General features: G+C 45.5%; 1 protein-coding gene across 2 annotated transcripts; it reads left to right on the forward strand.

Annotated features, from left to right (window-relative positions):
- The first annotated feature begins 4,035 nt into the window (after positions 1-4,035).
- AWAT2 (acyl-CoA wax alcohol acyltransferase 2) lies at positions 4,036-12,864 on the forward strand. Of its 2 annotated transcripts, XM_017502837.2 has the most exons (8): positions 4,036-4,175; positions 9,000-9,110; positions 9,464-9,534; positions 9,778-9,982; positions 10,216-10,390; positions 11,066-11,265; positions 11,488-11,677; positions 11,808-12,864. In XM_017502837.2, the coding sequence occupies exons 1-7, from the start codon at positions 4,091-4,093 to the stop codon at positions 11,640-11,642; spliced, it is 1,002 nt and encodes a 333-aa protein (XP_017358326.1). In that variant the 5' UTR covers positions 4,036-4,090; the 3' UTR covers positions 11,643-11,677; positions 11,808-12,864. The 2 variants fall into 2 exon arrangements, with proteins under 2 accessions (XP_017358326.1, XP_037585372.1); XM_037729444.1 differs by having other exon boundaries at positions 11,488-12,864.
- The last annotated feature ends 956 nt before the right edge of the window (positions 12,865-13,820 follow it).

The following is a 13,820-nucleotide window of genomic DNA, read 5'->3' on the forward strand; positions in this document are numbered from 1 at the left end:
CTTCCTTCCTTCCTTCTTTCTTTCTTTCTTCTTTCTTTCTTTCTTTCTTTCTGAGACAGAGTCTCGCTCTGTCACTCAGGCTGTAGTACAATGGCGTGATCTTGGCTCACTGCCACCTCTGCCTCCTGGGTTCAAGTGATTCTCCTGCCTCAGCCTCTAGTGGCTAATTTTTGTATTTTTAGTAGAGATAGGGTTTTGCCGCATTGGCCAGCCTCGTCTCAAACTCCCGACAGCAAGTGATCCTCCTGCCTTGGCCTTCCAAGGTGCTGGGATTACAGGTGTGAGCCACTGCACTCATCCAGTATTTTTTTTTTTTTATAGCTATGCAAGAATAGCTTAACACAGATTCCTTTGTGGTTAGAGAACACATTTCTATATGATTTCAATTCATTTAAATTTGTTGAGGTTTGTTTCGTTTATGGCCCAGAATATGGCTTATCTTAATATATGTTCCATGGGCACTTTAAAGAATGCGTGTTTTGCTACTGTTGGGTGTTCTAAAAATGCTGTTTAGATCCCAGTGGCTCATTATGTTGTTGACTTCTTTTATATCTTGCTGATTTTCTGTCTAATTCTTATGTTTATTGTTGAGAGAGTAGTTTTGAAGTCTCTGACTAATTATAGGCTTTTCTATTTCTCCTTTCAGTTTTATCAGGTTTGGCTTTATATATTTTGCACCTCTGTTGCAAATCCTATACATTTTAGGATCTCGATATTGTCTTGGTATAGGCATCCTTTTATCATTATTGGAAATCTAGGCTCCCCACTCAGTCTTTGCTGGTAGGGGCTACAGTTGTTTTTTCTCTGGTTATCACTGGCATAGAGAGATTATTGTCTAAAAGTTTTCTGTCTTGCTAGGCTAATTCATTCCTAGTCCTTTGGCTAGAGAAAACAGGATTTGATTGGGACTCTTTTTGTCTGTGCCTGTTAGTGTATTTTTGGTTGCTGGCTTCTTTAACTTCAAGTCTAAGATATATGAAATAAAAACAAAATTCATGTCATTCTTCCCATCTGAAGACCCTATGTGTTCGTCTGCCTTCTTTCCACCTTTTTGAGTCTTATGTTTGTTTTGTATATAATGTCCAGAGTTTTTAGTTGTAATAGCAAGATGAATAAGGCAAAGGATGTCTATTCCATCTTCTTCTATCTTATTTTAAATAAATGCAACTATTTCACACTCTCCCTACTGGCATTTGCATGTTTTAAAGAAATTAAATACTGTGACTTAAAATGAATCAAAGCAATGATAATTTTAGAAAACCATTATGCTGATCCTAAAAGAGGCATCTTTTGGACTTTGGTAGTTTATAGCAATGGTCATGTAGAGTCTGCTTGTTTGCTGCAATCAAGATTGCTTTTTCAGATTCCACAGAAGGAATGACAGGTCCCTCTGAATGTCGAACCCCATTGCGTGGGTTTGTTTTTGTGGCCTAAAGTGCAGAAAAACCAGCGTTGCAAATGTTGAGCTTTCCTGTCTGTAGTTTGTGTTAAGGAAACCATAGTTATTATAATATCGAATGTGCCTTTTCCAGCTCTGCACTGAAGCCTACTCCCCAAACACACACTCTCCCATCTGGAGATTATGATCCAACTTCTGAAGCACAGGCCTTGCCTTTAAAAGTCACGTGTCTCCAGCAATGGATGAGCAGCCTGCTCTTCAAGCATCTCTCTATGAATATCATTTCTCACAAGTGAGCTTTTGTTAAGGATTAGATGGCAGGGAGTTCAAGGTTAACTCTTCCAATAATAAGCACTAGGAATGGTGATAGGCCCATCTTGTTGATTAACGGTTATGCTTTGCCAGTCAGTGAGGTGGGTGGAGAAGAGAATGAGTGCCTAACCTCCAGGGGGCTGTGATGATCAAATGTATGTGAAATGCAATGCTCATTGCCTTGCACCAAAGAAGCCAGTAACAAATGGCAGTTCCTCCCCTCTACCATACCCAAGTCCCTACCTCCCAACTCCTGTTCCCCATTCCGTATCCCCACATCCACCCTTTTACCCTTATTTCTTCTCCACTTCACAGGTCACCAGAGATGGCAGTTTCCATAGTAATCAGCATCTTCATTAGTTCAGATTTTAATGAGCCCTAAGTGCCTGTCTGGATTGAGTTTCTAGCCTATATTAGAGGGAAGTTTCCAGTGAGCTCAAGGGCTGTTGAGAAATTGTCAAGCATAAGCCATTATAACCAAGTTGTCCTAACTAGACAGAATAGCACATGTTGTTCTTTGAATCTAAGCAGAGAGGATGTGAGGAAATCATCTCTTGTCCTGGGATTACAGCTCCTGGGCATCTAGAGGATAACTGTCTTCCTAGAAGTTGCCAATGAGGGATTGTATCACTGGACTGTAGGTGTTGGAATGTGACTCAGGAGATACAGCAGATTGGGCAACAAGGAGCCAACCTCACTGGGGGCTTTCGAATAGGTCACTGTGGGTTTATTCTTTCCTCATCCTCCCACCTGTCCATTAAGCTTCCTGCTCTGTTCAGGCCTGGTTTCTGTGCTGCCCCTACCTTGTTCCTGACCGTTCTCCTACGCTGACCTACTTTGCTCATTCATTCTATCAGTGATTCTCATGCCTCATCCTCCCAAGTAGCTGGGATTATAGGCACATGCCACCACGCCCAGCTAATTTTTTGTATTTTTAGTAGAGATAGGGTGTTGCCATATTGGCCAGGCTGGTCTTGAACTCCTGGCCTCAAGTGGTCCACCCACCTCAGCCTCCCAAAGAGCTGAGATTACAAGAGCAAGCCACTGTATTCAGCCTGTAAAATTTATTTCTTATTATGACCTTGAGGGAGCTCTTTTTGCAAAATTCTATTATAAAAAAATTCAAACCTACAAAATAGTTGAAAGAATTGTACAGTGAACACCCACCACCTAGATTGTACAGATATTTTGCCATGTTTTATTTATTATATCTTTACCCATCAATACATTCCTCTATCCATCCATCAATATATTTACATGCATTTCTAAGTAAATTGCAGACATCAGCACTCTTTTTTTTTGTTTTGTTTTTTTAGAGACAGGTCCTCACTCTGTCACCCAGGCTGGAGTTCAGTGGCACAGTCATAGCTCACTGTAATCTCTAATTCCTGGACTCAAGTGATCCTCCTGCCTTGGACTCCCACAGTGCTGGGATTACACGTGTAAGCTGCCATGCCCTCCAGCATAGTATTCTTTACCCCTAAACACTTCAGAATGAATGAGAGTTCAACATTTGTTTACTATTGTGGTAAAATCCACAGGCAGTGAAATATACAAATTTTAAGTGTATACTCACTGAGTAATGAGGTTTTGATCTGTGTAACTCAAAGTCCTATCAAGATAGAGAACGTCACTGTTACCCATAAAGATTTCCATCATGCCCCTTCCTAGTGAATACCCCAGCACAGATAACCACTGCTCTGATTTGTTTCACTAGATTGGTTTTGCCTATTCTAAAATTTCATGTGCACAGAATAATATGTATTAACATTTGTTTCTTCATTCAATAACAGATTTATCCAGTACCTATGATAGCTCACAGACATACATGTGATGTCTCTTCAATGTGAGTAATGAGTTCTCCCAGACAGACCAAAAAGCTGAAGGTATTTCTAAGGCCTGGCCTGTGACCTCCTCCCCTCTGCCCTCCAATCATGTTGTCACTGAGACACCATAGACAGCTGGGCCTCAGAAACAGAAATGCAAGTCCTGTGTCCCATTTGAGCCCTAGGTTCCTTCCTGACCATCACGCTCCACCATCCAAACTGGCCCTGGAGGCCTCTTGCCAGCTGCACACCCACACTTACTCACTTCCCACACCAGGGCTTCATCCACATTTCTCTAGCCAGGTGTTCAAGTGAGTGTCACAATCTCAGTCCAGGCCATGGGTAAAAGTACTGGTGGGAGGGCAGCTGGAAGAAACTGGACAAGAAGAGGCATTATATGGTCCTGTAATTCTGTGGAGGGGTGGTACAGGGGCGGAGACTAGGTAGGGGTTGGGGAAGAAAACATGAAGAGAGGAAACATCACAGACTCCTGAGCAATCAGGGCTGGGCAGTGGAACAGTGCTTACCTGGAGCCACTGGAACCCTGGGCACAATGCTCTTGCCCTCTAAGAAGGACCTCAAGACTGCTCTGGAGGTGTTTGCTGTTTTCCAGTGGGCCCTCAGTGCCTTACTTATTGGTGAGTCTTCAGTCTTTGGTAGGGTGACCAATCATCCTGGCTTGCCTGAGACTGAAGGATTTTAGGGTTGCAGGATGTTCAATGGTCAAGCTAAGGTTTTTCCAGTGAAACCAGGAAGGTTGCTTACACCAGCCTCTGGCCTGACCCACTTGGCCATGGTATCTGTGGGATCTGTGAGTGTCCTTGTGGGCATGTATGTGTGCATATGGATGTGTGCCTATGCAGGGGTGTGTATATGCGTGTGTGTGCACATGTGCTTTGCTGCAAGTGTGAGCCCTCTTGGGTCTACACTGGGGTGTAGAAAGCATGTTTTGGGAAGATGAGGAGCAGTTCCACTTAGGCTAGCCAAGGAAAAGGGCTTAGCTGCAATGACAGGGACTCAAAACCACCAGCGAGAGACAGTTGGGCCAGGTGGCAGACCAAGGCTCTGGAAACCTCATCCAGAGGAATTCAACCATTTATCCATCCATGTCTTCCAACATCTACACTGCAAACACTTTGTGAAAGTCATTTCTATGCTGACCACTGTGTTCTAAATGCTGAAACAAATCATTACTGTGGGAAGGGGTCCTGGAAAACATTACCGCCTTTCTAGCGGTTCACGTGAGTACCAGTTAGAGTCAGGGACATGAATTAAGTGACCTTGTAAGCTATCTGGGAATAAAGAATGCAGGTAGGCCCTTGTGCACAGAGCAGGCACAGAGGCATGCCAGTGAATAGGGAGGGCAGGCATTCCTAACCTCACCTCACCTGTTTTCAAATTCCAGGTCTACTACTTACTACCTGTGCATTTGTTAGCAAGGTATTTAGCCTTTCTGGGTCTTATTTTCCTCATTTGCAAAGTGGGAGAATTTAGGATGTATTAATCAGGATGGTCTAGGTATGCCATGGTAATAAATTTACCCTGAAATCTCAGTGGCTTAACCCAACAAATGTTTATTTCTTGTTCATGTTGAATGTCCAACAGAGGTTGGTGGGAGTCACTGCTTACTGTGGACACTAATATTCAGGCTGATGGCGGCACCACCAAATTGTGTCACTGCAAAATGGGAGGGAAAGTGAATGGAGAACTCATCTGCAGTCCTTACTACCTCCACCCAGAAGTGATAGGCAAGAAACCATGAACTGTCACCTCATTTTGAACGTCCTTAATTACTGATGAGATTGAACATCTTTTCATGTTTATCAGCAATTAGTATTTCTTTTTCTGTCAACTGCCCATTTATGACAGATGGCAGTAATTTGGACCAGGCCAGTAGTGATGGTGATGCAGAGAAGAGTAAAGAAGAGGGGAGATTCAAGAAATTGGAGTAGAATTAATAGGATTTGAAGATGGGGGGCATGAGAGAAATGGAGGAAGCAAGACGGAGGGATCAGGTCCCAGTGTGAGCTGGTGGGGAGGGGGGCAAGTGGAGCAGAGAAGGGTTAAAGAGGAGAGTGGCTATGTATCCAGGGAGAAAATGGATTCAAAGGATTCTTAACTGGAGTTTGACTTTGGGGTATACAAACAGGTACAGAAAGGACATGCAGAAGAGCTCTTGGTCTTGGCAGCAGATGTGGGCTGCAGGTGTTTGCCCCTTCCTCACTAGCTCACATAGGGCGACTGGGGCAATGGCCCTTCAGAGGCCTCTCAGCTCTTTGGTCTAGGAGTGCAATTGAATCCATTTGGACCCTAAAGGCCTTGAGAGAAGGCCCTCCCAATAAGTCAGGAAAATAGGGAGGATATTGGTATTTTAGTTCCCATTTGCAGAGGAGAAACTGAGGTTCAGCAACGTCTTTGGTCACACACATTAAGTGGTAGATCCAAGATTCATCACATCACAGGGCACCCCACCTGAGGCCACACTTACAAGATGTCACCAGCCTAAGTTTGAGCAAAGCCTAAAGGAAACTGGGAGTGTCTTCTGGACTAGACCCATGCCTCTCTTTACTTCTTGAAGAAGTCAGTAGTGTCATATGGTGCTTATCAAAACCTTAAAACTGCTGGCCTTTGCTCCACCCTTAATTCTCTTCCCCATAGGCAATGCTTTCCAACTTTGTTGGTTCTTTCTTCTGGAATTTACTTCCACATTTCTAAATCATTATTTGCTGATGTAACAATTTTAGACATTGTCTATTGACTTCCTAACAGGGAAGATTAGAATTTGGCTGTATATACTATCACTAGAACGTCCTCTTCCTCTATCCTCCCAAAATTGTTATACCATGGGGTTTGGTTAAATGCCTATGACTAGAAAATATGATTCATAATTGAGCTATTTATTCATCAAGATTATATTTCCTTTCCCATGGAATTTCTTGTTTTCCCTGAAGTTAATAATTACCTCATTTTATTTTATTTTTTAATGTAATATTTTAAAATCAGTTTTTGAATCTATATACTAAATATTTCACAGAAATAAAACTTTTTCCACTTAACATAAGGATTACAAATACCTAATTCCAATCCTAGAAGTATCATCATTGCACTTTGACAAAATAATTTCAAAATTTATCTAGAAAAAGAAGCAGTTGAGACTAGAGAAGAGGCAGCACAGTTGTGAAAGCTCCCTATGAAATGATGGGCAGAAAACTGTTACATAAAAAGCTTCACAAACTCTAGAATTCACAGATAAAATTACTGAGTACAGCTTGGGAGAGGGCTCACTCCTGTAATCCTAGCACTTTGGGAGGCCAAAGCAGGCGGATCACCTGAGTTCAGGAGTTCGAGACTAGCCTGGCCAACATGGGGAAACCCCGTCTCTACTAAAGATACAAAAATTAGCCAGGTATGGTGGTCCACGCCTGTAATCCTAGCTATTGGGAAGGTTGAGGCACAAGAACCACTTGAACCTGGGAGGCAGAGGTTGCAGTGAGCTTAGATCATGGCACTGTACTCCAACCTGGGCAACAGAGCAATAAAAAAATTACTGAGTACAATGTTCTTGAAACAGACACACAAATTTCACATTTCATAGTGAAATATCCTAAAGCCATATAGGAGATGGGTTTCTTACCACAAGTATTAGGAAAATCATTCATTTCATTCAGAAAGAAAGTCCAGTTGTAGCCATACCATACACTGAAATGTATTGTAGTTAATTGCCTGATTTTACATTTCTTTTGTTATCTATTAGAAATCTATTATCATGAATTCATCTTCTGAATGTCTGCAGACATGTCAATCTCTCAGTATGGGCACACGCGGCAAGAATCTAAGTCCCCGCATCCTTTCATTTCCTTGAGCACATCGCTGCTGGAACCCAGCGTCTTCCTGTTACAATTTGGCCTCATACACAGCTGTCACCTCCAGGGCCCTTGAGGCGCCTTGGGTGCAAAATTTTAAGAAGGTGCTCACTCTCAGGGCTATGCAAGTACTTGCATGGCCCAAGAGTGAGTTTCTTGCTCAATATTGTGTCCTGGGCACCTTGCTCACCTCTCTCTAACCCTGGCCCTGCTTGCTGCCTTCCTTCGTTGGGTCCTTTTTTTCCCGGATCCTATGCCTTCCTCTTTCTTGGTTTACTTCCTCATTTTGGTGAAGCACATTCTCCAGTAGTTTTCTGAGACAGGAACATGGGAGACAAATGATCTGAGACTGTGTGTATCTGAAATTGCCTTTATTCCACTTCTATACTTGATTAATAATTTGGCTGCATATATAATATCTTAGCTGTGCTAATGTAAGTATTTGAGTCTAGAGTCTGTTTGGTTCAATTTTTCAGGGAATAATCCTCCTATCATCCAGTTGTGTAGGGGAGGAGAGGGAGCCTGGGGTTCTAACTAATTCCTTGGCAGACTTTCAACCAGTCCTCCAGTTTTTCTAGCCCTGTGCCTCATCCCTGCCTCTTGTGACACCTGATGCCTCCAAATTTTGAGTCTTTCCTAGATTCTTCAGTGCAAACAGGCTCACTTCTTGTAGGCATCCCCCTTGCAGGTAACTAGATTTTAATTTTTTTTGTTCTAAGTCAGTTACCCCCTCTTCCATCTGCTTTCCTACATGCAAATGTTTTGCTGATATCTCTTATCTGCTGTTGGCATCTCATTAATTCTCTTTCTCCTTGTGTATCTGTATTAAAAAAAAACATTTTAATGATAATTTTCATGGAGCTCGAGCAAGAACTCAAGGCAAAATCTTGTGTTCAACATGCGATGTTCAATTAGAAGTGTTCTGTCTTTTCTAACCTTTTATTGACCCACTTTCCCAAACAATCTTACCTACAGCTGCCTTAAAAATTGGGTCCAGTAATAATTCTGAGTGTGGCTCCCTATGACTCATCTCTAGTAACTCTTCCTAACTATGCTAACCTGCAGTGTTCCTCTCTTATTGCCCAGTACCTTATTCTATTCCGGTTTGCATTTTTCTTTGTTTGCCATCTTGTGTGCTCCCAACCGGGCTAAAGATAGGTCTTTGCTTTCCCTGGTATTCCCTTCACTGATGCCTAAGAGAGAAGATATAGAGAGGAGGATGTGAATTGGAGGAAAACTGTTCCAGGATTCCCCACCTCTGGTAGCCCACCACTGGTTCACTGCCATTGAACACACAGCAGAGAGAGCCCAGTGCAGTGCTGGAGCAGGGCCCAGGAAGGAGAGGGCTTACAGTGTGAAGCTCAGCTGGGGAGGGAGACACCTTGCCTTCTAGACCTGAATCAGGTTCCCAAGGCCAGATAGGAGAGGGGGCTAGAGACATGGGCAGGTTGGCCAGGTGCTGGGATGAAGAAGTGAGAGTGTTGAGTGGGCATGGGTGAGAGAGAGTGTGCGTGACCTTGGGGTGGACAGAACTCCAGAGAGAGGGTAAGTGTGAGGGACTGCTTGAAATTCATTAACTTTGGGCTGGGCTTCCTGCAGTAATGACTTCGATCGTTGTCAACCTCTACCTGGTGGTATTCACACAATACTGGCTTGTTACTGTGCTTATTCTCACCTGGCTGGTTTTTGACTGGAAGACCCCTGAGCGAGGTAAGGGTCCTGCTGGTCCTGTGACGAACATGTCACATGCTCTTTCCCCTTCTCTCATCACAATCCTGAGAGACTCTGGCCAATTCCCAGGCAACCCTTCAGCCTGTCCCTCCCTGGGCTAGAGAGGCTGAGGGAAGGGGCCCTTTTAAGGTGGTAGAAAGGCCCAGATCAGACCTGGAGTAGGTTAGGGAGGGGCAGCTAGTGAAGCAGAAGCTAGGCCTGTCCTAAATTGCCCTGATGTGCCAACCTTGGTTGCCACATCAGAGGCCAGGAAACAGCATGGAGTGAGAGCACCCTGGGGCAGGCCCACAGTGGGAATGGGCAAAGCTTGGCTGTATTGCTTCTGTTTTCAGGTGGCCGCCGGTATGCCTGTGTGAGGAACTGGCACCTGTGGAAACACTACTGTGATTACTTCCCTCTCAAGGTCAGTAGCCCCAGGTCCCCACTCAGGCCTGGGTCCAGCTCCAACTTCAGTGCTAGCAGTTGGGTCAGGCTAGGGGTGGAGGGTGCCATCCACATTGAGGCTCTTGAGAATGACGCCCCCTGGAGTTGTACATTGGGCAACCTGAATGGCTAGCCCTAGCAGTCCTTGTCCTTTCAGGTCTCTGACCAAAAGAGGAGTTCTCTACCCTGGGGATAGCCCTCCTGATTCTACTTTCTTCCACAGCTTCTGAAGACTCATGACATCTCCCCCAACAGCAACTACATTCTCGTCTGCCACCCTCATGGGATCTTGGCACATACATGGTTTGGCCACTTTTCCTCAGAGGGTTCAGGCTTCTCCAGGATGTTTCCTGGCATCACCCCTTACACACTCACACTGGGATCCCTTTTCTGGATGCCTTTCCTGAGAGACTATATAATGGCTACAGGTGAGTTGGCTCCTAGGAGACAAAGCCAAAGAAAAAATGACTCCCCAGGGAGAAGTATAGGAGGATGCATGAGAGCAAGGCCAGCTTCTGATCCCCTCTGGTCTGAAACAGCTATCATAGGCTCACCTGCCTGATGTGAGACTCCTTGCGCTCCCCCTCCTTTGAAGCGGTAGGGATGAAATGCAGGGGTTTGGGAAGTGGCCAATGGCTGTTTGGCTTTTTCTATCCCCCAGGGGCCTGCTCCGTGAGTGAATCCTCCATTGACTTTCTGCTGACTCATAAAGGCACAGGCAACATGCTCATTGTGGTGGTTGGTGGTCTGGCTGAGTGCAGATACAGCCTGCCAGGCTCTTCCACCCTGGTCTTGAAGAACCGGTCTGGCTTTGTGCGCATGGCCCTTCGGCATGGGTAAGGGCAGCTCCTGTCCAGGCTGGGGGAGGGGATCCAACAGTGTAGCAGGGAAAGAAGAGGGGGTTTTGAGGAAAGGACATCCACAGAGAGAGGAGGAAGTATACAATACATTCTTATTAACTATGGTCATCAGAAAGACAATTTTTATTTGTCAATTAAAAAATAAATAATAAGAAAAAAGAAGGAGGAGGAAGGCTGCTTCTGGGTTGAAGAGCTTGGGCCAGGTCCTGGAGGCATTTCTGCTGAAGCAGAAAGGTCAAAGTGCCAGCCCTAAGCCTGTTCTCTCTCATACCAGCCTCTCATCTGGGCTGGTCCCTCTATACAAGGGGACAGGCAACAATCCTGTCTGAGAGAGCGCCAAGCTTAGCTTGTGTGTTAAAGCAAAGAAAATCAACTGGCCTGGCCCTTGGGTCTTACCTTCTAGTGTTTCAGACCCAGGGGTTCCCAGGAGGGTCTGGGTTTGCCTCCTCCTTTAGCTTACTGCTGCTTTGCCCCCACAGGCAGCCAGGGGTAGGCTGTGGAGCCTCCACACTCAACTTGGACCTAAGCACATCTGGGATGGGGTCTGGGAAGCCTGTAGTCAGACCTAGGGATCACAGGCCATCAGCGTTTCTGGCATTCAACGAGGTCCCTACCTTTTTGGGCTTCATAGGACACGCTTTTGCTCTGCAGGGTGGCTCTAATACCTACCTATGCGTTTGGAGAGACAGACCTCTATGATCAGCACATTTTCACTCCTGGGGGCTTTGTCAACCGCTTCCAGAAGTGGTTCCAGAGTATGGTACACATCTACCCTTGTGCTTTCTATGGACGTGGCTTCACCAAGAACTCCTGGGGCCTTTTGCCCCATGCACTGCCTGTAACCACCATCGGTGAGTGGGCGTTTTTTGCCAGCAGCCTCAGTCTGGGACACAGGATCCAGCTCTAAGGCTGAACGTCAGCTCTGACTCTGCTCAGAGGCAGGGAGGCTGGCTAGGATGAGTGGCAGCTTTGAGGTGAGGATGGGAAAAGTCTGGGCTTGAGGCCTGGGGTCCATTCTGAGGAATGAGCTATTCTGATGCTTTTCCCTTTTCCTTCACTGTCTCCCCTGGCAGTCGGGGAGCCTCTACAAATGCCCAAGATTGAGAATCCGAGCCAGGAGATTGTATCTAAATATCACGCACTCTATATTGAAGCCTTACGTAAACTGTTTGACCAGCATAAGACCAAGTTTGGCATCTCAGAGACCCAGGAGCTGGAGATAATTTGACAGACATCCCCAGCAGCCTTCAGCCTGGCTGGAAGGTATGGACCCAGTGAGAACAGGAGAACAAAAGTCACCTGTGGGGCCCCTGCTCCTGATTTGACCAGTCCTGGTTGTTCATTTGCTTGTTTCCTGCACTCCTTTTCCCACTTCATTTCTTTTTCCTTCCAGCTCTTCTCTGCCCTTTTCTTGTAGCTACAGGAGAGAGAGTCCGAAGAAACAGGGAAGAGCCTAGGGCAGAGGTGCCCAGAAGGCGCTTTGGCACCAGCATTGAGGAAAACAATGGACAAAATAAAAAGCCCATCTTCTGATATGCTGTGTGCACCAACTACTCTGTTTTGAGGGCTCTGGGATTCCTGCGCATGTCTCTCTTTCTCTAGCTCTCAAACAGCCCCATCTCCTGGCATTAAGACTCCTCTAGGACTGGGGCCTTGAGAGCCTGTGGGCTTTGAGTTCAAGCTCCACCAACTTCAAGCCATGTGACTCTGGGGCAATCAGTCACCTCTGAGCCTCCTTTCTTCATCTATCACATGAGACTAACAATCTGTCCACTGCTTACCTCAAAGGCTATTGGGAAGTTCAAACAATACTGGATGTGATTGAACTTTGTAATCTGGAGAGCTACACCAACCATTTTCTTCTCCAATCATTTTACCCATTTCCTGTCCCTGATCAAACAGTGCCCTAAATACCCTCTGCTACCTACTAGCCCACACTCAGTTTCCATCTCATAAAGCTGTAACAGAATAGGTTGGGCTCAGGCCTAATTTTCTCTGATGTTCCCTCAGCAACTTGCCTATACTTGCCTGGCCCTATAATTCTGCCCTTTATTTGAGAGTCAGCCAGCCTGCTCAGGATGGAAATGAGACGCCTGGCTTTTAGCAGCCATAAATAACTCTCCTTCTGAATGGCAAGTCTCTGACTCTTGGTCCAATGGCTGTTGCAATGACAGGCTTCAAAATTTGGCTCACAGCCCCATCATTCCATCCCTCTCATGTGGGTGCCATTTGGTCCAATGATTTGCCTGCATTACATTCGTCAATTTGGTCTACAACATCCTGTGTGTTTATTGTAGTATGAGCTGCTGCCTCTGCCTTGGGTGCCTGCCTCATGTGATGATTTGTATACAGTGGGCAAAGACATGCTTCCGCTTTTCTGCTGTCTTTGTTACTTGTTGTGCCAGAAATTACATTTTCCCTGAGCTTCCATAAGGTGTTTTTAAATAGTCTGCAGCTTTCCTGTGACTGGTTTCCTTAAAAAAAAAAAACAAAAAAACAAAAAAACAAAAACCTCTAAGGTGGCCAGAGGACCAGCCTGGGCTCCAACACCCAGCCCATGTACACCTGGTCATTGCAGATTTGTCGCAGTCTACTGTGTGCACATTGCTCTACCTATACGATGGTGGTGGGTGGGGGGCGAGGGATCAAAGGCTGCTGGGGTTGTGAAAAGTGCCAGAGTGCTCTTGAGCTACGTGTTCTTGAGCTGCTATCTGGTCTTCTTCCCGTGAGTCTCTTCCTTATTGATTTCAGCTCAGGATGGATGAAGGTGGAAATAGGCAAATACTACTTTTCCAGGTAAAGGTAGACGAGCAGCCTCGGCTGGGAAGGAATCAGACCAGTCTGACACACTTACTAGTTGGGGGACCCTGGGTGAGCTTCTTAAAGTGTTGGTTTCCTCATCTGCAAAATGAGGAGTTGGAGGCTGGGTCTACCCAAGCTATTTGGGGCCCAGGCCTGAAGTATCTTTTGTAGACGCCACATTCTTAAGCTGAGAGTGACTCAGTTCTGTGTATCGCTGCCCCAGGACAATGTTTCTTTTGGCAGGACATCTAGCCTACCGGTCATGTGGTCACAGAAGACAAGGCAAGCTTGTCTAACCTGTGGCCTACAGGCCGCATGCGGCCCAGAATGGCTTTGAATGGGGCCCAACACGAATTCATAAACTTTCTTAAAACATTATGAGAATTTTTTGTGATTTTTTTTAAGCTCATCAGTTATCATGTTAGTGTATTTTATGTGTGACTCAAGACATTTCTTCTTCCAATGTGGCCCAGGGAAGCCAAAAGATTGCACATCCTGACCTAAGGTAATGGGGATGCAGGAGTGTGGTCTGGGGCATGGAGAGGACATGGGATGTTCCAAAAGGAAATTCAGACCATCTTCCTTCTGTTGCCACCTCTGAAGT

Source organism: Cebus imitator, unplaced genomic scaffold (assembly GCF_001604975.1).
Source record: "Cebus imitator isolate Cc_AM_T3 unplaced genomic scaffold, Cebus_imitator-1.0 Scaffold14, whole genome shotgun sequence".
NCBI lineage: Eukaryota > Metazoa > Chordata > Mammalia > Primates > Cebidae > Cebus > Cebus imitator.